The sequence below is a fragment of the Agelaius phoeniceus genome, chromosome 4 (genome assembly GCF_051311805.1).
Source record: "Agelaius phoeniceus isolate bAgePho1 chromosome 4, bAgePho1.hap1, whole genome shotgun sequence".
NCBI classification, from domain to species: Eukaryota; Metazoa; Chordata; class Aves; order Passeriformes; family Icteridae; genus Agelaius; species Agelaius phoeniceus.
Window position 1 is genome coordinate 31,429,592 of NC_135268.1, and position 24,276 is coordinate 31,453,867.

At 40.0% G+C, this 24,276-nt stretch overlaps 1 protein-coding gene across 19 annotated transcripts in view; it reads left to right on the forward strand.

The window, feature by feature from the left end:
- TRIM2 (tripartite motif containing 2) overlaps positions 1-24,276 on the forward strand; it is an 86,340-nt gene that overhangs the window by 27,789 nt on the left and 34,275 nt on the right. For 7 of the 19 annotated variants that reach the window (XM_077177221.1, XM_077177213.1, XM_077177218.1 and 4 more), the window contains exons 2-3: positions 20,518-20,699; positions 22,580-22,817. In XM_077177221.1, coding sequence (XP_077033336.1) covers positions 20,566-20,699; positions 22,580-22,817 — 372 coding nt within the window. In that variant the 5' untranslated portion in view covers positions 20,518-20,565. Of the gene's footprint in view, positions 1-15,587; positions 15,982-19,654; positions 19,713-20,517; positions 20,700-22,579; positions 22,818-24,276 lie in introns of those variants that run through there. The other 12 variants (XM_077177224.1, XM_054632828.2, XM_077177219.1 and 9 more) reach the window with 7 other exon arrangements.

The following is a 24,276-nucleotide window of genomic DNA, read 5'->3' on the forward strand; positions in this document are numbered from 1 at the left end:
GATGTAAGGGGGATCAGCCTTCGCGTATCTGTTATACAAACCAGGTTGCTGTAAATGACTTGCTAAGCTGTTGCCGGTTTCACCCAACGCACTGGATTTCCCTGCCCCTTTCCAGAGAGGCTGTTTGCGCTGGGAGCCGGGGAGGGCTGCAAGGTCGCTTTGTTTCCACAGCGGGGAGTGCGGGGACCCGGCTGCCGCTTCCCCGAGTGGTGGGTGGTGCCCCGGCTGCCCGGGGGAGCCGTCAGGCATCTGCGGACGGGACACCATCCCGGCATGGGGCCAGCTGTTTATTTTCAAAGCCTTTGTACCTCAGGTTACTCGTAAGGCCGATGCTTGGGGAGTTCTGCTAAAGCTGGACCGTGTACGTTCCCTGGTTTGCCTGTAATTTGCAGTTTATGAAAACCAGATGGATGACTGAGCGCTCCGCGAATTAGGGTAGGAATGGGATCTTCTGACATAAGAGCAGCTTTTACAGAAAACATTGAGTTAAGAAGATTCAGGCTCAAGCTAGATTGCTTCTTCCCTCCCCCCCACTTTTGTCTATTTTTACTGCATCATTGGTATGTGTCCAAGGAAAGTCGGCCATATCATTCGGAAATACAAGGGGATAAACTTTTGACTGTCGGATCTCTTCAGGCTGAGGGACTCCAGAGTAAATGAACTGGGAGAGAGAGAATTAAAAGGAGGGATTTCTTTAGATGAACTTTTTCGGTTGTCTGCTCTGCCGAGAGCAGTGTAAAATAACGAAGAAACTGCAGCAGTCCTTTCCCACTGTCTTTCTAAATAATGTAAGTTACCCTTTCACGCTCGTCTCTAAATGTTTGTGTGCTGTTTCTGCTTTCGAGTATTTTGTGAGAGCAGTGGTTTTATAGCCAGTGAGCTCTTGCCAGCAGCTCTGCTGTGTGAGTGAGTGAATTGTTTTGTCTTTCTTTTTCTTTCTTGAGTCAGGGTGGTAGCGGGGAAGCCGAGCAGTTTGACACCGCCTTTCTTTGACAGTCGTGTTAACTCGGCTTTAGCTCGGCTGTCGGAACCTTTAAACCTTTTCAGTGTTTGTGCAGAAATTTGTTTGTAGCTGGCAAAAGACAATAGCAAATGTTTTGATTGAACTGTGCATGTCAGGCTTGCCGTAAGAGCAGGAGCTTCAAAGGGCACTGTGTGATGCTATGTAAAGAAGACAGGATGTGACAAGGGAAAACAAATGTTTCCTGTTCTTTAATATTTAAAAGAAATAATTGAAACAGAGCCAAGGAGTTTGCCTAGGAAAGAAATAGTGATGTTTATTCAAAGCAAAATAATGACTCTGTAAATCTGAGAGGACAATGCCAAGGTCTTATTAGGAGAGACAGTTTACTTTTCCCAGTGGTTCATTTTTTGAAGCTGGAAATTGTCATTAATGTTGCCATATTCTGTGGTGCTTTTGTGAAGTGTAACTTGAGCCATTACCTGATTCATACCTCTCCATAGGTTAGTGGTGTAGGTTGATTACTCTCCCCTTACTTCATTTTGCTATTTTCAAAATGCAGTCTAGGCAGACTGTCAGGCAGATTGATAGGTTTAAGTAAAAAAAAAAGGGGTATAATTATAGATAATATACCAGGTATTATACTAAGAATGAAGCAAGAAACAGACCAAGAAAATAATCCTGAACTCAAACATTTATCAGGCCAAAGCAATGACATAAATGTTAATTTATAGGGGGAAAATTGTTGTGAAAGTACAATGACTAAATAACTATTTCTTAGGTAAGGATGTAGCTTAAGAAAAGTTGCTTTCTGTTCCAGCCTTGGATTTTTTGTTTTTGTGGGCAAGGAATTTATTATCTAGATAATAGTCTATGGCCAACTATTGTGATCTAATAATCAGAAGTTTTTTTTCTCAAAATTCCACATTGCTGCTTGTGTGAAAACAAATGACATTGACTAGAAATACTAATGAGAACTTCTAGACAATGTGAATATTTTTAATAAACTTGGAAATATAAACTGTAGGGCTTGAAAAGCATATTAAAAGGTTTGTTTTGTTAAAATCTGTATAAACGTGTTTATTTTCAAGTTAGTCCCATAATTTTATGGATGATATCTAAAGCATGGTTCTAGAGTGAAGGTATTGGAAAGCTGCTGTACCTGGTCTTGGGATTGTATCATCCTGCTCAAAAACACAGGCAGCAGAAAGAGGAGGTTGTTCCCTGTTTCCAGAGAGTTTGGGGAGGAATCAGTCTGTTAGCTGCTAACAAAATGAAATAAGGCTTCTGTGCTTTAGCCCTCATCCAGAACTGCTTACCATAAACCAAAGGTTTCCTCAAACATCTCAGCAAAGCATTTTACAAACTTGAGTGGTGAAGACACTCCCATGTCTGACCTGGACCTGCAGTGCCCACAATTTAGTTATAAAGAACAGGTTTGTGTTTTCTTCATGGAGGGTTCATTTCAGTTCTTGAGATTCATCTTTTTCATGAGAAATGGCTTTGATAGGCCTTTAATAATGACATCTTTCTTCAGGGAGAAGGCTAAACAGAACTTTGGTTCAAGGAGCATCTGTAACACTGCTTGAGGGCCAGAAGGAAACTTTAATTGGGTTTTATGACAGAACCAATTCTAGATTTGATTACAGGGTTTCTGGGAAGACGGAAGGATTAAAATAATGCAAACAATTATTTCAGTCAAGATATTTCAGGGAAATATCTTTTGATTTCTTTATGTAATTTGCAAAGGGAGACAGGGAATGCAACCTTCTCGACACAGAATAAAAAATAGAAGTATGTATACATTTAAGGCTTTGGAGAAGTGGTGGAGGTGTGTCTTAAAAGTTCATCCTTTTCATGGCACTGATATTTGATGAAATCTTGTGTTTGAGGCTAGATTTGAGACAAGCAGTGTCCATGGTCTGGTGGCATGTGCAAGTGCTGTCTGAATTCTGCTATGTCCAGCAGCATGCACAATGTTTGGAACATTAGACCTTACCTGGACAAAGATGGTAATTCTGCTGGGGGATTTCCCCAGCCCATGGTACTATTCTTTCTCTGACAGTCCTGGTTTTAACTTGAAGCTCAAGTTGTTTACTGGAAAATCCCAGATAATTGGTGCTTGAAGCAATCATGAAAGCATGCTGGGCCTGTCTTTGCCTGATAATGGAATTTCATTAATTCATAACAAAACTAGAATTTGGACAGCTTATGCAAACACAGTGATGCTCCTGATTCCTTTGAGGAAAACTGAGGAATTCAATTAACTGGAAAGGTACTGGATGTTCTAATCCAGAGAACAAAGTGTTGTACATTACTATACTGAAGCTGAAATTTAATCGTCTGCATAAAGTATTAAACATACACAGTTTTGCAGAAACATGAAGTACTGTGTCTAGACATATGAACTATTTTTATAAAAACAAAGGCACAATGTATAGTAGGTTAGGATAAATCCTTGATAGTAGGTTAGGATAAATCCTTGAGACACATGTAAAAGCATTTGATTTGATCTGCTGGCAAGCACATTGTCTCATCAGAATTAAATGTGTCTGAGGATACAAGTGTAGCTAGTTTGTACTATTTTTTTATACACAGCAGCAAGCATATATTACTGCAAATAATAAGTTCAGTTTATAAAGAATGTTCTTTAACACAATGGCATTATATAAGGGAATAACACTTTAGATTTAATCAGTTGTTTACAGACAATGCAGTATTCTCTATTATAAAATGCCACTAATTCCAAAGCCCAAAAAATTTCTCCTGGAATTCTGCCCATCCGTATTTTGCAGGGTAACATATATAAACACGTCTTTTTCAGTTATTAAAGAAATCCAGTGACTGCCAGATTGCAATCCACTGTAGCAAATGCTGCACTTGGCTGACACCTTCAACCAAAATTATAATTCTCAGTAATTATATGCTATTTCCAGAGACTTGCAGGTTGTTCTTTTGTTTTCTGTAATGTTTCCTGGTAAAAATAACAAAGGTGGGGAGAGCTAACCATGTGAAATGCGTGGCATGGGCTGTTAAAAAAACTAGACTGAAAACAAGAATCAATATTTGTTGGAATAAATCAATATAGGAAAGAAAATAATGACTATTTAGAGGTTTTTAGAATACCGAAGGGACACGAGCAGGGCTTAGCAGTCACATAAATGCACTTCACCTCTCTATATCTCAATTTTTGATAAGTTACTTTTCAAGATATGATCCTTCTGTTAGAGTTGGACTTGCTCTTCTATTTGTTATGTGACATGAATGGATTGCAGGCAGTCCCTTGGTGTGCTGTAAGGTTTGTGTTAACATGTCTGTAAAGGAAAGAGCTGCTGGGTTGCAAACACTTAACAAATGAAATTTGGAAGAATTCCTGTTTTGTGCACTAGATTTTTTTCCTTCCTTTTTATTTTTGATCAACTGAAATAAAGAATGCCTTCCACTGAACAAAGCTCAGGCTGACCTTTGGAGAAATGAAAATGGCATTTCATGTCAAACTTTCCGAAGGGTTTTATTTCTGTCAAGACCATGTTTTATTTCTGTGGTTTAAATAGATAAATATTTATTGTATGAATTGCAACGTTAAAGGTATTTGCCTTGGTTTTCTACCACAGGCTGTCTAAACATTTTCTGTCCATAATCTGTAGACATATTGCATGTCACTCCTTCTAATAATTGGGGTGCCTGGTTATATTTGGATTGGGCATCACTTATTTTGAAAGGTAATTTTAGCTGGAAGTCAGTAATTTAGCTTGATAACAGTTTATAACTGGAATACCATACTCTGAAACAAATTATGTAACATGTCACTAATGTTCTGTGTGGGGACAGCCAAGGATCTAGTCAGCTGAGAAGTCTGCTGGCAAACAGGCAGCCTTCCTAGTTGATAGCTGGACTTTAGGGCAAAAATTCAGAAGCAAATCTCATTCAAAAGGAAGAATTGAAATTGGAAATGCAAATGACATATAGTTCTTGAGGTACTGAACAGGTAGATGTAGCAGGTAGATGTTGGCTGGCTCTATCCATCTGTCTAGTTGCAGTAGGGTTAAAAGAGGCACAGCTAAATTAAGAAGAGACTAATCATAGACACGTGTAAAATGTTAGCAGCTTGTATTCTGGCACTTCTTACATTACATGGTGACCTTGCTAACACAAGCATCAAAAGAAACTCATGCTGAAATGGCTGTGATGGTTTATTGCTAAACAGTAAACCTAGGTGGTAATAACATAAGAATATGCCCTGCACCTAGGAGAAGAGAAATGACTTAAAAAATTTACTGTAATCACGTATATACTTAATATTCCCCTGGAAGAACTCCAAACAGCTCTGCTTTTTGTGTTCAGTACTTTTGCTCATGTGTAAAATTATTATTAATTCTGTCTCACTTTAAAACCATCTGAATATTATCAATTTTAGATACATTGTAGGAGTGGTTAATTACATGGATGGTGATTTTCAGTCCTTATGCCAAGGTGGATGCTCTTTGTGGAAGAGACATAAGGATTGAAGTAGATGCAATTACATTTGATCAGATTTTAAATGCTTGAGATGACTGTTCAGCAATTTGCTTGCTCCTAATCCAGTATGGATTTATTTGTCTAAGTGTTATTAGTCTGCCTAAACATGTGTATGATCAGTTTATTTATGGGTGACTTTCTGTTCTTTTGTCATGGAAAGCTATTTGTTTTGTGCTGCCATGAGCTTCTGTTCTTGATATTTTTTCTTGTAGTTCTCGAAACAAAGAATGACAATCCCACTTCTTTTTTTCTTTTTTTTTCTTTTTTTCTTCTCTTTTTCTTTTTTTCTTTTATATATAATGGGTTTGGAATGCTAGTTTTGAGGATACTTCTTCAGCAAATGTGTAATTTGGAAATTTGTCATGCCTGGACTGATGGCTTAAAAAGAGCGTTAGTACCTGTGATGATCTATACTGTGCTTGCCTCATTCTACATCAAAGTTCAGCAGAACCTGGTTATTTGTGAGCCTGAAGGTGTGTGATATCTACCAGTGTGTTTTGTGAAGTGCTCAGGAGTTGATTTAGCAAGGAAAGAACAGTGCCCATATTATTTTGAACTACATAACTCTGAATAGTATGAAAACATGAAAGTGCAAAATGCTCCTGCACCTTTTGCAGAACAAAAGCCCTCTGAAATAGTGATGGAATCTTGAGAAAATACACTTGAAACAATTACTTACAGAACAACAACAGATTGCACTCAAAAGATTGAGCTAAACTTGGAAATGTTCTTGAAAAGATCCCAGCAATCAGGGATTTTGTGTGCCTCTGAATGCATTAATCTCTGTAGTGGTCCTTGGAGAGACAGTAAGTGGCCCATATTTAGCCCCAGCCATATTTGGCCCATGATCTGTACTATTTGAGAACTTGCATATTTTGTGAGAAATGGGACTTCCAAAAGAGCAGGTGTCAGCAGTTTCAATGATGTCTTCGGGGCTCTCTGGTTCTTCTGTGAACAGCTGTAAGTTGCAAATACTGTAAATCCCTCTACTTAAAAATTCTTCAGGAACTAAAATGACCCCCAGGAATGAAAATGCAGGACTGAGGAGCAAGCCATTTACAACATACATAAACTCATGAAAAGGAAAAGCTGCCATGTTTCTCTGCATTGACACAGGTTTTTTGATTTGGTTTTGCTTTTTCTGTTTCTTTTCCAGTAAGGAAACAGTATTCATGAAATTCCCTTCTACAACTTTCTCTCCTGTAATCCCTCTATTGGTGGAAGCGGTAATGTAAACATTCAGGGACTAACTCCCACAATATAAACCTCTGCAGGTGCTGGTTTGTATTGTTTCTAGGTTATTTTGGTGGGGGGTTTTTTGTTTCTTTTTTGTTTTGTTTTGTTGTTGTTGTTTTGTATTTTTATCTTGAAAGCAGATTTAATTTGATATCTAGAACTCAAGTAATTGCACTGTGCTGAAGTTAGGAAACCTAGGGCCAACATGTCAAGTAGAGCCACAGATTATTTCATAGCATCTGATGGTGGTTTTTTCTCCTGAGTCTTACTCTGATACCGTACTACAATGTGGGTTAATATGTGGTCTTTCTAAAGTACTTCTAAGTTTTACTGGATCCTCTTCAAAGAACTGGTTCTTCTCTTATTACATAATTCTTAGTCTGCTCTGAGTAGTTTTGGGAACAGCAGATCTTTGTGCATCTCAGCTCAGAAAATATAAGGTTTTTCTGGGTCAAATCAAAAGTAAATCTAGCCTAGCCTTATAATTTGGATGGTTGCTGACAGTAGATGCCTACAGAAGAGCACAAGAATGGATCAGAGATATCGTGGTACTCTTCAAAATGATCTTCTGTATTCAATAATTTCTGCTTCCAGTTCTGCTCCTGGTAGAAGTGGTGTCTTTAATAAATTTATTCACCAGGAATTTGTCCCACTCTCCTGGAATGCCTGTAAAATATTAACAACTGTAGCACCCTGGACAATGGGTTTTATAGCTCACAGGGTGAAGAATTATCCAGCACATTACTGGTATCTGCAAAAGAGGCTTCTCCTCTGTGGCCTGTAAAAAGGAATAGTAAGAAGCAATAGATACAAATAGTGAAAAAACAATACATTGTGAATAAAATTTAACTCAAGTGGACTCCACCTGCCAAAAACCTAATGACTACTGTTTCATCAACCTTCCAAAAGCATTTAAGTTATTTGGAATAAGTCCTAAGAGCCGCACACTGTGGAATCTGAGTTAGAGAAGTTATGTACCTGAGGCAGGGCTGTCTCCATGTCCTGTTTGTAACTGGCTTTCCACTAGGATTTCTCAATTCCTTGTAATATCAGTGCTTACATCTGGTTACTCTGCATACACCTCTCATGGTTTTTATCACTTAGGTGTATAATCTGTTTCAGTAACAACATGGTGCATCTTATCACAGTTATCACAAGGACTATTCCTAAAATCTCAGGCAGTTCTTATATCCACTTATAGAGTTTGCAAAGGAAAGAGGATTCTAAGATCTGCCCCTATTCCTGACTGCAAGAGTTTCATACTATTTGAGCCACTGTCTTGCACGTCTTTCTGTACAAAGACAGTCCTTATCTAAATTGATGGCTGGCTATGCAAACTTACTTCGTAGTGTAGAAAGTGCTTAGTGTCACAGATACAGTTACATAGCAACAGTCTGACTGTGTTTGGCCTTAAGATGCGGGTTACCTATGTTTGCAAGGGAGCTTGTATGCTGTGTAGCAGGTGCCTATCACAGCAGGATTCTGGTACTTGAAAGAGATCTCCAGGGGCTATCACAATCCAAGTGATAATGTGGTTGATTTAAGACAATACTGTTCTTATCTCTCCTGATGCCAGATTTTTTTTCCAAGTGCCTTTTTTTTGTTCAACAGACAGATGCATTCACATGGTTATTATATTATAGTTTCTGATACTGTCTCCTAATTTGCTTTTCATGTACACAAAAATGTAGTTGGTTTCCTGTAACGTAAAATGGATGTGTTTTCATGCAGAAATGAATGTCCTGTATATCCCAGTTCAGCTTGGGAGAGTCTTAAAATTGTGCATATGAGTGGTTCTGCTTTATTCCTCTTTCATTAGCTGTTGCTTCTTAAGTTGTGATGCCAGTTGAAAAGACTGACATTCATGCAGGAGCGTATGTACAAGGTCTCCTGAGAATGTAATTTTTGCAGAAATCTAACCTACATCAGAGCTGAGCATTTGCTCATGAGCAGCCTGGCAATACCCCATAAGGGCCTTTGGGCATCTGGCCTGAACCTGCAAGAGATGTCTAAGAGGAAGCTTAGGAGAGTTGTTTTTGGAGATGAAGGGTAAAGGTAGACAGCTTTGTGTCATGTATAAAACCCTGTACTTCAGGGAGGAGGCTTGGGGAAAGCCTGGGCTGAGCCAGAGTGGCCACTTGGTAGGACTGTCTGGGGATCCTGCCCACCCAGGGGTTTGATGTACTTTGCAGGCAGATAACACATGTTACTGTGGCTGTGGTAAAACTCTGCTGTGGAAGCACATGCTGGGAATTGATGCATTCCTGCAGGAAAGGCACAAGGTGCAGGGAGCACTTAATCCCTGCTGTGGAAAGGTTTCAGCTATTTCCAATAACAACAGTTCTTTAAATAGGAGCGCTGGCGGGCAATCAGCAAATGAGTGTCCTTGCTGAAGACTGGAAGGACATGTTTACTGCGTGAAGTTCAGCCATTGGGTGTTTCCAGGTTTTGAACTGCTGGAACTGACTGCTGGAAAGTCAAATAGAGTGTCCCTGTGAGTGTGGAGGTGGAGGACACAGCGTCACAGCTGGCACGCTCGAGCCCTGAGCACTTTGAGCTCCCACCGAGAGCTGTAGATGGCTTTTTGCTACAGTTGTTTGGGCTGTTCAGCTCCTGTGCCCACAACCATTGTTAAAACCCACAGAGCTCCTTTTGCCAAGGTTGTCCTGACATTGTTTCTCACTACTGCTGGTGCTGCCAGACTACCTGCTGCACATAGCTATGTGTTTACCTACTTGCTGTGAAAGCTCAGCATTGCACTTTTGCCAACATAAAGAGCCTGCCTGGGTAAACTTCTGCCTGCCCCTTAACGCTTGAGCAAGGTTTTCTCTGAACCCAACGACCACATACATGTTTAGACTTATTGCTGTGTTTTTGAAAGATATTTTGGTTCAGAAGAAGACTTGGCAGATATAAAAGTTAACATCGTTGCTGGGCTGTGGACAAGAAAATGAGGTGGGTACTGCTCAACAGCTAAGGTAAATATGGAGGTGCAGCAACCAATATTTTGTGTTTAAACAATAGAAATGTTTCAGAGGATGTGAACCTGATTTCAGGCTGCTCACATGCTGGAGCGGAGCTCTTTCTTCTCCCTCCTTCTTAGTCCTTATTCCAATATGTGTTTTTGTGCTAAGATGATAATTCCTTCCCTTTCTGCCTCCATTTTTGCTTTTTTTAATACTTAGAATCTATCTCCTGTTTCTTGCTGTGAGACACCTAAGGTGGTTTGGGTTTCTTTACCTCCTAGGTTGTGTTTCATGTGTTATATTTGATGGGAAGTGGGAGTTTTGAAGGCTGCAAGAAAAACAATCTAAAGGATTGGCACTCTCTTAAGTTAATTTTGTGAAGAGGTTACGTGGCTTGTAATGATTGCTGAGTGCAGCCTTCTCCCTTGCCGATTTGAACTTCATGCTAGTTCACCAAAATCCTACTGAATTAAATGGAAACAACAGAGTCATTTTTGGTGGTCATCAGAGAATATGTGACTAGACTCCAGCACCTGAAGTGTGTTATCTCCCCTAAAGTGAGAGCTGCAGTGGACATGCAGCGTGGGGCAGATCCAGTCTCAGGAGGGAGTGGAGGGGATGGTCTCTACAATCTTCACCATACAGCTCAGTACCAAAAGCATTGAACATTTTCTGCTTGCATTTATTGTTTTTTTCCTGTTGCTCAGCAACTCTGAAGAAAATGCCTAGAGCATTTTTTAACATATCTTATATCTAATAGTACATAGAAAAGACCAAGGACCTCTTTCCGAATGGATTCCTGATCAGCCTCCTTCTTTTTGCTCTATTGCCTGTCTTCCTGCTCCTGGAAGTGTTAACAGTTAATTAGTGTGGAGCCTTCATGGAGCACTTTTATTTCAAGTAACATTTCCCAGCAGATGTTTATGGAAGCAGCAGTGTTTTCATGTGCAGTTTTAATTATTTGTCTTGGTTTTATTTGTGCCTGTGTACCTATAAAGGCTGAACAGAGACCTGTCAGTGTTCACAAAATAGGTGGACCTAGAGAGTCAAAAATGTGTAAATGTAAGGGTGATGGTAATAGTAATGGTAGTCAGGGAAGGGTTTTTTCAGTAGAGATGCTCTTACTGCTTTGGATGCCAAATATAAAATTTAAAATTCTTTTACTTATGACTGCATTACATCTAGTTCCTGAAATAATTACTTCGACATACCTTACTGCAGATTTTTTTAGGAGCTCCCCTGAGAATATGACATTCTATTAAACATGGAAAGGGCCCTAAGTTACAATTCTGATGCTGTAATTTAATCTGATACTTTTATCCTTTTCTTTCCCTTGATGTGTCCTTCCTATTAATTTCCTACCCCTTCTCTTTGAAATCTCCTTTTTGAAAATTTGGGGTATTTGGTTGAGGATTCATGGATGCCCATCCATGTGATGTTGTCTCATGTGTAGTAAATTTAGTGTGTTCCGGCTGTTTTGGAATTTATTGTGCAAGACCCTGAACTCAAAAAGAGGTACTGAACACCTCAGACAAATAACCTCTTAGTTGGTGATGACTGTGTGATCACACAAGCTCTAACCTGCCAAACTTGTCCCTTGGTGTGTGCCAGGCAGCCACCAGTAGGTCCCCTCTCCATCCAAAGACAGGACAGCTGGGAGATAGGGTCTCTGGGGATAGAAGCAGGACTATTCACCTCCAAAGTGGGGTGGAGAAGGGCTACTGCAGAGGCACAAGTTGTGGGGATGAGGAGAGAATAAATGTGGGTATTAGATGCCAGCCCTAACCTTCCCTCCACAAACTGGAGTGTAAAGCATTAGTATGGTGATGTCTTAAGAGGTCCACCCACGTTTCAGGAGCTCACTCTTTTGTGAGCTTTGATTACAGGATGGGGAAAGGAGGAAGAAAAAAGAATAAATCATTAAACATGTAACCCTATTAAGCAAGGCTTTAATTTGTAGCAGTGGCTTCTATTCCTGTTATTCCTTCACCTTCAGCAGCTAAAAACTATTTTAAAAAAGTCTAATTCATGACATCTGCATCTGACAGTGACACTGAAGGTCAGCCCATTGCTGTGCAGAAGGAATGCCAGAATACAGAGATTGTTTCTGGTGACTGCAGTGCCACTTCAATGGCAATAGGGGGAAAAGAAAGAATAACACGGGGGGGGGGAGAAAAGCAGATTTTGTCTGGTGCTTCCTGACTTGCAACTTGAGTGGTGGAGAGAGGCAGGAAGTGCAGTCCTGCCAGAAAGGCTCAGGCTGGCTGAGCAGGGAGGCCAGGCTGTCCCAGCCGTGCTGCAGTTGTGCTGCAAAAGCTGCAATCTTGGCAAGCTAAACTAGGCATAAGCAGAAGGTAGAAGGAAATAAAAGAGGGTGGCAAAGTCATAGGAGGATGGGTGCTGGGCTGCTGGGAAAGTTTCCAGCATTACATCCCAGGCAAACCTTTCAAGTTGTTTGCCTCCCAGGCTTTGATAAATTCCTTGTGTTGGATCACAAGCTTTGGGAAAAAGCATCTGCTCTGCTGGATCATAAGATGAGGGAATGACCATGGCTCACGGCTGTGGCTGGTGGGGGGGAACCAGGACCTAGCAGAGCTTCTTTTGGGGCAGACATGCTCTCTGGCTACAAATCCACATGGGAGGAAGCTGTTGCTGTTCTCAGAGGGTGTGAGCTGCAGCCTGGACTGCTGGAGGATGTGGAGTGAGGGGTGGAAGTTGCACTTGCTCTCTGGAAGCTGCTGGGTCTGCATGGGTTCACAACTGCAGCAGTGAAAGGTAGAGGCCGCCGGCTCATAAGGAAGACTTAGGCCCCTTGATTCCTGGTTGTGGGCATGGCTCCACAATGACAAAACTTTGCTGTTTCACCCCACTTGCTCTCCTGGCACCAGGGTCAAATTAGGGATGTGTGGAGCTGTGTGATGGCTGTAACAGCCCATCCTATGCTATTTGTGTTCCTAATCTAATCCTCATTTCCAGTATGTTGGCTTTGGGTAACTGATTTCTGGTCTCTCACATCTCTTACTTTTCAGTCAGCCTTAATTGCCAGGACTGTATTAGGTGGTCATTTAGTTTGAACTAACCCAATATTTTTTTTTCTGCTGACCTTAAAATCTCTTGTACTCTCATTCAGTCAGTTTATAGTATAGGCTTCAGTGCAGACCATAAGTCTTAACTTGGAGTGTTTGGATGACTTATTTAATATAATCAATATCTACATATGACCCGTAAGTTAACTTTGAGTTTTTTTGGTAGCTTAATAATCATGACTTCCCTAAGAATATGAATTCAGGTTGTGTTTGTAACAGGGGAAACAATAAGTTATTCAAAACCCAGGACATTTACAAGGGATGACAAGAGAAGCTTGATCACTCTTCCATGGCACAACAAAGATGGCATGTACTATGTATTTTCTTCTCCAGAACTTTCTTCAGTAGTCAGCAGTGACACAGTTAAGTCAACAGCAACAATGAAATGCAGCAATTTTCTGAGGAAAAGTAGCCTATTCTTTTTAAAATAAAACCAGAAAAACAACAAACAAAACAAAGCATATAATGACCACCCCCCACCCCCATCTCCCAGCACAAAAGACATACACATACAATAAACCTATTTGAATGAGTCTGGTTGTAACTGCTATGGGGGTAAAGTGCAAGACTGAATCAATTTCCTCTTCACTAAGGAGAAGGAACCCACGTATCAACACATAACAAGAAAAATCTCAGAGAAATGCTATGTCTTTTGTCTTCATTTCCTTGCCACAGTAGCACATTTTTGTTCTGTTGAAGAAGCAGGATAATTTGTGGAGTATCAGCTCATTGTCAGCAGGCAACTTTTCAGAGTTAATTTTAACAGAACAGTACTTTGAAGGAATCTCTCTTTTGGAGGTGTATTTCCCTATCAGAGTGGCTGCAGCTGTGGCTCCAGCAGTGTCCTTTGGCCATGAGGTATGTTACGGGATCAGTTCAGAGGGGTATGTGGTCCTTACCACTGACCATAAATGGAGATAGTAATTTGAGTGATATTGGTCATTCTGTTTTAGTGTATGTAAATGCAGTGTTAGAAATGAGCAAGCAACTAAATTATACCTGCACGCTTCCGTCCGACAGTCTTCAGTTCTGGGGGTGCCGCTCCTGAACTTTATCTCTTGATTTTTGTTATAAGTGTCTTGTTCCACTGGCAGAAATAAAAGGCCTTGGATCCTCTTGTTGTGGGAGTGAAACTTTTTGCTTGTTCTTTGCAATACGGATTCCTCAGACAGTTTAAAAAGAAAACCACAAACCTCCCCGAACCAAAGATAAAAAAACTATGTCTCCAAAAGCATGCCTGAAATCTCTGGCCTTCTTTTAAACTGTGAATCCTGCTGTCCAGATGCCTGCTACTCTTAAATGTTGGAGCTAAAATGAAACATACCTTGTGCTCTCTCTTTGATTGAGTCCAGCACATGTTAAGGGAGTTAGAGGGGCAGTATTTTGGCACAGGCACCCCAAACCCTGATACATGCGCACACACTGCCTGATGTTTCATTATAAACTGGATTACAACATGCCTTCACCCTGTGGGCATATTGTCCAGGGAAACCAGGCTGGATCTGCCTGATACATAAAATGATCTGGCTAAATGATCATTAAGTGGAAAGTAAAGGATGTGTGCAGAATTTGTATTTTCAACAGGAATTTAGATTACATTTCAGTCACACTAAATGATTTTTAATACTACTTAACTCATCAAGAGTGGAATAAAATGGAAACCGTGCTTAAAGAGCTTGGGACAACATTTTAAACTTCTAAAATAGCTATATCTGTCCTAATTGAGTCGGGGTGGCAAAGAGAGTATTTAAGCCCCACGTGTTTTCTTATTGATGCAAATGGTGCTTTGTGTTCTTTTATTTGTGGGAAGCTTTGTTAGTCTCAGTTAGCTGAAATACTTGCATATGATTTGGTTTTTTCAAAAGAAAAGATACACTGTATTTAGAGATGCAAATACTACCTTGTCTGCAAAACCCACCAGCTGTTATACTGGAAGACAAAGCTAATTCTATGTTGCTTTACTTCAGTAGTGTGTGCATATTCACAAGCAGCTTTCTAACAACCTTCTCTGCTTAGCTGAAAAATGGCAGGCACTAATTTTTTTTATTTTTATTTCTTTGGTAACAGCCGAGTAAAATCAGAGTTGATCTGTGAAATAAAAAAAAAAAGTAAGCAAGTAAATAGATTAACTATGATAATAATAATAATAATATACATTTTCATTAATGTTTATAGAAAAGTTGAACAGTCTGTTAGCTTTGATTCTCAAATTCCTTGAATATGAGTTTACTACTTGCTGCCTTGAATATTTGACTTGAGACTGAGTCAGGTCAAATATATGGCTCTGTAGTAGAAGCTGCTGCTGGTTTGTGTGTCAGTCGCACAGTTTTCCGGAGAGGCTCTTTGCTTCTGCTTTAAACATCTGGAGAGTGACTAAGAGCATTTGTGGGGTCTTTTGTTGCTTCTTAAAGTTGGAGCAGGGAAGAATTACGTTCCAAGAAATACCCAGAATCCTGGAAAAATCCGAGTGGAATCATTAAGTGTTAAACTTTATCTTCTTTATAAACGAAAGTGCTTTCGTTTTATCTCTGGCAGCTGTCCTGGTAATGGGTGTTATGTAATACTTACTCTCTCCTTCGGAGTTAAATCCTTTTTCCGATTTGTGAGTAGTATTTGCATATGTATTTCTTAGCTGCATTGACATGCCAGATGCACAGTGGTAGCTGTCTCCGCCTGCTAATCCTGTAATAACATTCTGGTGACCAAATTCAATGGCCGTGCGTGGAGCCTCGGAACAGCTGATTGCTGAGTAGGGAGGAAAAAAAAAGAGCCCAGCGAATCTGGTTGCAGCTCTCTGCTGCATCCCCATCCCACAATCCCTTGCACCATTTGCTGCAGTCTTTCTACACAGGCTGAGTGAGAAAAAGATGTGCTAAATAAAGATTGATTGGTTTGAATCCTGAAGGGGTCTCCCACTTGTAAATGACCCAGGGAGAAAAAAAAATTCATGACGACTTCACTGGGCCTCCTCTTATTCTTCCATTTTTCTTTCCACCTGTCCTCTTCATGGAATGGAGCGTCATTCCTTAGAGCACAAAATCTCTTGTGCATCTGATAATGATTGTGCTGTGATAGGGATTCCTTAGCAGTCTTATGCGTGAGGCTTGAAATATGATGGTTTGTTCGTTTGGATTACTGCGGAACTGCAGCTCCGTCCCTGCAAGGATTTTATCCTCAGCACTGCACTGATTAAGCTATTTTTCTACAAAGATGGGTAGGTCTGAAATGCTCAAGTTTGCTCAGTGTTATTCCTGGTGGCTGCTGCTGGGTTGCTCCTGTTTTGGCCCCTGATTGTTCATTACATTTCTGCATGCTGTAAGAATGAAGAGGGTTGCTGTGTTTTAAACAAGGCACTAAGCTGATTGCAAGAGTGGGAGAGAAAGGAATGCAAATTTAGCTTATCAAGCCTTTTACACAAGTGGACTGTGTGGCGGTTCTAATTATTAATTTGCTCACTGTGTTCTGTAATGGCTAATCTGGGGGCTGCTGCTAGAAATGGCTTGAATCTGTTCTTTATTCCTACAGACTGTGGACAGGTGATCTATCTGTTTTAAGGACTTTAAAGCCTTCGCTCTCCCAGTCCTTGAAGCAACATTATTGAGGTTCCCCACCCTTTCTTATGGCTCTGGAGGCCTAACTGGTCCTTTGGAAACGTTGCCATTGGAAACCTATTCATTCATTGTACATGAATAGACCCTGTAGGTTGTGAATACCATTGATAAGAAGAGGATGAATAAGCTGTAAGCAATTTGTTCTCCTCAGGCTGTACTTTCAAGCTAGTTGCAGCTCTGACTGGGTGGATTTCAGAGACAGCAGTGTATTGTAACACAGAATTCTGCTCTTTTAGGAATAAAATCCTGTGAAGTGAACAGTTACTTGATTCCCCAATATCTTTTCTCGGCTGGGAAACTAATAGAGAATTTTCAGGAGTTCCAGAGCTCATTTGAGGATACCTGTAGAAAGGGTGCATTTTTCTATTACGTGTCTCTATTTACCTGAAACAACTCTTCTGGAACCGTTATTTGTTATACCGAACGTGATTATTTTTCTTTTCCTCCTTTTCCAGTGCTATAGGAAGTTCCTTTCATATGGGTGGGGCCACACCCTGGCTTTCCTGAAGGCATGTATGCATAGCGGGGCAAAGCTTTCCACTAGCTTAGAGAGCCATTGTTTCCTCCTTTTTTTGCTGTCCAGTATATTTGAAATGAAAATCGTATCTCCAAGCAGAAGGAAAAAGAGTAATGCTGTTTCTGGGGTGGCTGGGACGATAGCGATCCTTGAGCCTCAAAAGGGTGACAAAGGGAGTAAATTTCAGAACCCTTTACTGCACTTGGTTTAGCGAACCTGAATTTGGTTTTGAGTGTGTGTGTGTGTGTGTGTGACAGATAAATGAGTGGGGGCTTATGTCTTGTTTGGTGCAATGTTTCCTAGTCCTTTAGCTTTGCATATTTAAATTACGAAGTGTAACTACATGGAGAAGCGATAGCCCTGGTTTCGAAGCTCATGCTTTGGCTGCTCTATTTTGATTGTGAAACATAATGAACCTCTGAAAAGCACTCTGGCAGTTTTTGAGCTCACAAGATGCTACCAAAAGAAAAAAAAGATTTTTCTTGTAAAAGTAGTGTTACTTTGCAAAATCTCCCACTGCTAATACACTTTAAACTTACACTGCTGCAAGCATAGCAGTAAATCAAAAAATACTGTCTGATGAAATTCAAAAACATTGTCTAAAATCTTCAGATTTTCTTCAAAGACTCTTTGATTGTACAGTTGCTTTCATTGAGTAAATGAGCAAAATCATCCTTCTCATAGCTACATCACATTCATCAAGATTACATCAAAGGTGGAATTGTCTTAGAGAAGCTGCAGAATCCTGAAAATCCCATACTCAAAAGATTTTTTTAAAGGGACTATTTGTGTGAGAAGTTGTACCAGGTAGTGGCCAAAGCTTGAAATGTAGAGATGAAATTCTATTTCCAGGTGCATGTTTTAAATTTGGTTTATGTGAACACAAGGGATAAATGACAGTCATGGCATGCTGCATTTCAGACAAAATACAGAGTATTAATAGCACTTATTTCTGAATCATTGATGGTTTCTTTTGTTGACAAAGTTTAAAGGGAGCATTTGAAAAATAAAGTAGCTGGCATGAGATTTGTGTACGAAATGCTAAGAATTACTTGATTTTGTGGTGACACTGGAGGAATGTGAAAAACGAATATGAAAACCAGGTTAAATCAATATTATTTTTTTTCAGCCAGCAGCAGATTTTCTTGTGTAAGCACTATTTGCTGTTATAGCTTTACTTGATAAGGGAAAGATGAAATACAGAAAATACCTGGTTGCTAGAGAACTTTCTTCTGTTAAATGACAGGCAGCATTCACTGGAGACCTATTCTTTCATATCTTAAGTACAGCTTTTTCCAGTAGTTTATGTTCAGTCTATAACAAAAAAATTATACTGTTGGTGTGTCCAATTTGGAAACCATGCTTTTGATAAGAAATCCTCCTGCTTCTGATTATCTTCCCTGTTTTATTTGAGTCCCTGCCTCTAACATTTGGGGAGGGAGAGTGGGAGGCAAACACAGCTGTGTAAGTGGTAAAATGAATTTTCCTTTTGAAACACATCACTGATGTTCTGCATGTTATGCTGCCAAATATATGAATACATTAATGGGTATTTGATTGTCTGGTCTTTCTACTCTGTTTTGTAAAAGCCAGATATTTTGGTTCCACTTCTTGTAAAGCCACCTTTAACTCAAGCTTTTCAAAAGTAATGTGGTTTGCTAATTGATCTCCTAAGGTTAATTCTGTGTGATTTCTGGCATTTAAATAGGAAAAAATAATTTGTGTTTACATAATACATTTTATCTTACTATGGGGAAAGCATTTTTTTTTTTTTTAATATTAAGAAGTATGAAAAAGACATGCAAATATTATCAAACCTGAAATCATGCATTTTTGGGTCATGAACAAACATGGTATTTTATGAGTACTAGAGCAATTTTTATAATTGCAGTTTCCCCTTCCTCGGTAAAAAAGGAAACAAAAGGACCTGCCATAAGTGTTTTCCATTGAATGAAATGTCAGTTACTGCTGTTGGGTATTTGAACTGTGAATAACTTTATGCTGCTGAATTTGCCCCAGGAACCTGTTATCAGGGAAGCCAGTAGAGCTGACTTATGATCCATAATCACTGTCATTATCCTAGAAATAGCCCCTTGCTCAGTGTAGTAAATAAAACATACCAGTATGGCTAAGTACACAGCTCAGGAAGAGCAGCATGGGTTCAACTCAGGCAGTGTAGTGTGCCGTTCATTCAAGCACAGGAAGAAGACCTAATGTAACACTAACAATAAAATGCTACACAGGCCATGCAAAGCAGAATGCTTTGCATGACCTTTGAGCATGATCAGCAGAAGGCTTGTTGTTTCTGTTTTGCAAAGCCTGAACTGCCCTCAAGCTAGATCTCAAATTGTCTGAAATGGGTGAGTAAAAAGGGGTAGAAATTGTTTAGGAAGAAGTTAGACCCCTCAGGAGTGTACCTGCAGAGAAGAAGGCCAGCTGGGCTTGCAGCTCAGAGAGAAGAGAAGCCAGTTCCGCTGTGGGTGCGGGAGGTCTGGCAGAGCTCGGTGCTGCGGCAGTCGCGCCTTTGCCTCCTGGCACTTCAGCCTGCTAGAAATGCTGATGGACAGGAGTTCCTGCTGGGCCACCCTGCCAGGGACTCTGCTTGCCAGGTTTCCCTAAACTATTTTAGCAGGCAGTTTACTTTTTTCTGTGGTTGCTTCCATCCTTTTCCTCCTGTCTTCTCTTTTCTATTATTGGCTATAATCTGTATCTCCAGCTGAAAAGAACCTACGTTTTTCTCTCCCTGTGCCTTGTTCCAGGACAGGAGGCGTTCCAAGCCTGCTGCCATCTCTTTAACCTGCGATTTTAATTTTAACAGTTAGTAGACTTTTTTCTTAGCCTTTTATTTCATGCTTTGTGTGCCAGATTATGAAGAATCCTCAGTCCTAGAAACATGATTCTTACTACTAGTTCTGCCTAGAATGACATTTTTATTGCATTTATTATTTGGATGTGCTTCACGTATCCTTCACCCTGCCATTGCTGATTCTCAGTGGCTATCAGTTGCCTCTTCTTTGCTCTGTTTCTTTTATCATGAGGATTTTCATTGTGTCTACCTCATCCCTACTGGTGATGCAGAATTTGAGCATTCCTTCCCAGGGGCTGTCTGGTTTGGGGGATTCCTGAAGTCAAAATCTACGATATTTTTGGCAATACCAGCACCAACAAGGGAAAAAAATTGTTAAGTGAACAATTTTCAAACTCTGTCTGTGATGCAGCCGTTTGACTGGCTGGTGCAGTTCCAGTTTGAGCATTTTGCCAGCAGTACTGTAGATGTAAGAAATCCGATGTTTGTTAGCACTGGCTGAACCTATTGGCACAAGAATGTTTTCATCATGGGTTTTCTTTAAAACCAGACAGCCCCGTAACTCTTTCGGTCCAGAGGCAGCATGCCTTTCCAGAATGCTGAGGCAGAGGTGTTGTAGATGTTGCTGACTGTTTCCCTGGCTGTCATCAGTGATAAACCATTTTAGAAGTTTAATTCTTTCTTGTTTTGGTTTTATATGGAAGTATGAATTCCTGCATAAGGATAAAACATGAGTGGAATTGTCAATGATTTTGTTATTTCATTGAGTTTATAAGCCATTTTTCTTCTTTTCTTCTTTTTCCCACCCTGCTCCAGCAGTGCGCAGGGTAGAAGGGAACAGGACCCATATGTCAGTGGTCTAGGATGGCCAGTGAAGGCTCCAACATCCCAAGTCCTGTGGTCCGTCAGATTGACAAGCAGTTTCTGATTTGCAGCATATGCCTGGACCGTTACAAGAACCCCAAAGTACTTCCCTGCCTGCACACTTTCTGTGAGAGGTAAGTCCTTTCCCCATGCTGGTAACTCAGGATTTGTGTCGTGCTGCAAGCACAGGACAAGGCATCCTTTAGTGGAACAGGACTTTCCCCTTTATTTGTAAATGTCCTGTTAAGGCATGATAAAGTCTGAGAAGGCTGGAGAGGCAGAGATGTAGAAAAACATATTTGTGTCATGCAGGAAGAAGAGACAGCAGTGGCATATTTGGAATACATTCCCTTTATGCAAGAGTAAACAAAAAGTAAATCCAATTAAACTAATGAATATGGTTACTACAGTGTGAAAGGTGATGATAGCCAGAATTTGGACCTCAAGTTAATGGTCTCAAATTTATTCTGATTATCGTGTAATTGGAAGCAAGAAAAAAAATATTTGTTGATTTACTAATTCAATAAGTAATTATCCCATCCTTTTAATGTCCAAGAGTTAGACATGATATATACATTATTAATAACCCAAGATTAAATGTCTTCATTATTCTGCAGTTTGGTTGACTGAAGTGGGAAAACTCTCTGGAAAGAGATGTGATAAACCAACCTGCCTTTTACTGTCTTTGGCTGAATGAACTGCATGTGCATAATGACACTTTAATGTTGCATTATCCATCAAATTGTGGAAAATATGGCACCTGCAGAAAAGTTAGGTGAAGAATTAGTGGTTAGTTTTTAATCTGATGATGAGATGCAACTCTGGATTGTATATTGAATGGCAGTAGGATGTTTATAAATGGTATGTGGTGTGAACACATTTAATTTAGGAGATTTCCACCTTTTAGGAAGAATTGTGGTGTGAATCTTTAATTTTGCACAGGGTGAAAGAAAAATTGTGGATCTCTGCCTCTGCCAGTGTCAGATGAAATGGTCTTTTGCAGAGCAATAGGAAATCCCAGCATTAAAAAAGGTAGCACTGAAACTCTTACTGAAGTCAGTGAGACAAGATTTTCACCATCATGTGTTAAGTTTCCTGACTTGTGTTCATGCGTAAAACCTAAGGTTAGCTTCTGGTTTTCACTGTAATCCTCTTACAGGACCATACTGAATATAGGATAGTGCATGCAACTGTATATTGCATGCCCAGGCAGGTGTTAACTTCATTTCCAAGGCCAAAAGTGGCCTTAAGTCTCACCTGGGCCAGCCTGGTGCATATTGTACATATTGTTGATTGCTGAACTTTTGTGTCAGGTTTATACTCTGTGAAATTTATTTTTTCTGAAAAACACCAACACTGCCCTCCCAATCAAACACAAACAAAAATTTCCTCCAAAACTCCCCTTAACATAAACTGTGATAACATAGCAGGTAGTTCCCCATGTCTTAAAGAAAGCTCTGTTGATTTTGGGTAGCTGCCAAATAACTTTCCAAATTGAAATAGATGAAAAAATTTCCTTTGATTTTATTGGGACCATGTTTTATCTCTGAAACACTAAACCCACAAACAAGTTATTAAAGGAGATTCTGTTGGAAAGACAAGGGTCAAGCACCAGTTAGTCAGTTAAAGGCACAAGCTCAAATACTTGATGCAACTTCATGTCTGTCAGACTTTATCAGATAAATTCAAAATTTTTACTGCATAAAACGTCCTGTGAGCAGCATGCAGTAGGCATCTGAAAGCATGATCAACTGCAGGAATATCCCAAAAAGACATGTAACTCTTTTAATGATGTCTGCTTATTGAACCTTTTTTTTTTCATGTGGCAGAGTAAAAAAAGGTTTAAATGAAAAATTATTCCCCATAACCACTTTTGCTTCAGAAGCCTGTTTGATGTACTTATATAAGTAGGGGTAGCACTATTTCAAACTAGCTCTTTAACTGATGAAAGGTTTTTTTTCCCTCTTTGATGATACTTTCCCTTTCTTTCTCCTTCCACCTTCCTTCCCCACAGGTGTTTACAGAATTACATTCCAGCCCATAGCTTAACCCTTTCTTGCCCCGTGTGCCGCCAGACCTCCATTCTGCCAGAGAAAGGGGTTTCTGCACTCCAGAACAACTTCTTTATCACCAACCTGATGGATGTCCTGCAGCGAACGCCAGACAGCAGCATTGAGGAGTCCTCCATCTTGGAGACTGTCACTGCTGTTGCTGCAGGCAAACCACTCTCCTGCCCCAATCATGATGGAAATGTAAGTGAGACAGCCTCCTGTGCTGTGTGCAGGTATTGATATGTGCTGACTTGTCTGGATTTCATGGATGTCTTTTTCTAAAGAGAAAGTAGGGGAAGTGGAATCATACTATTCCTTTGATTTTATAATATATCAACAAAACACAATTGATTCTTCAAATTAACTCAGATGCTTTTAGTGGAGCATCTTGAAGTAGTCAGGATGTTATTTTATCTTACCAGTCATCTGGGATGATGATGTCTTTTGGCACATTTGGTCAGAATTATTGTCCTGCAAGTACTGAACCTTGTGCCTTTACTTCTTTGGTTCCTTAGCCCTCGTACTTGTAGCATCAGCTGTTGCTGTGGGTACCTGTGTGCTTGTCTGGCAATATGTGACAAGGACCTTATGAGTTTTACTGACCTGCACACTAGGGCAGTACCAAAAGGTGTGTGATCATATTAACATAGAACCAAATAAAAGTCAGTCCTAGCTTAGGATGCTTTGGATCAGCACAGGCTAGAAACAGAGCACTTCTGTTTATCTGCAGTGTTTTGTGGATCTCTCATATCAGTTCTTGGAGGCTGCTTTGTTTTTTCCCTTCACCTACTCTTTTTACCTAGCATATCCTCACACACATCCTCAAATCATATCAGTATATTCATTGGCAAGTACCCCCCAACTGAGTTAATATTCACAGATTACTGCAAGGACAGCTCTAACTCTGCTTACTTCACAATTTTCAGTGTTAACCTGTGTAACTTCATGATAGGCATATGAGCTCCTGACTCATAGCTAAGCTTATGCAAATATGTAAATAGAGACTGCAAAACTCAGCAATGCTGTATGGTAAACTGAATGTTGTGCTTCTATGCAAGCCAAGAAACACATGTCAGTAGTTTAAAACAACTTGCTGGGGACTGTTTTATTTGATACTCAGTGTAGGTACATTGGTTGTGTAGGAGTAATTCAGCTGATAGGTAATGATTACTGTAAGAGAGGAATAGCTCAGTTCCTTCTCTCTCGGAATTAGGTGGACATGTAGAACTGATGTTGGACTCTCTGATTAATGAATAACTGGTGTAACTTTTTAAAATGTGTACTATACTAATGTGTGTGTAGTGGTTACTGATTAATGCATTCCTAGTTTTTGTTTGCATTTTATTTGCCCTCTTTAGAATGAATCATAGCTGTTTTCTGACATAGCCATTTTGATAGGAGCCATTTGATTGAGAAATGCAGAAAAAGGTAAAAAATAAGGTGTTATTTGTTTTGTATTTTAAATTATCAGCTGATTATTCTTTGGGTATGTTTAAAAAAAACCTGGCTTGTCTACAATCAAAAACATGCCACCTTATACCTCTCTGAGAACTCCTTTATAGGGAAAGGTGCATTTGTAAGTCCTCTAAACCAACTTGGCTTGCCTTGAAACACAGCAAGCCATTGAGGATGCTGCGTAGTGTGTGATGGGAACATCCTC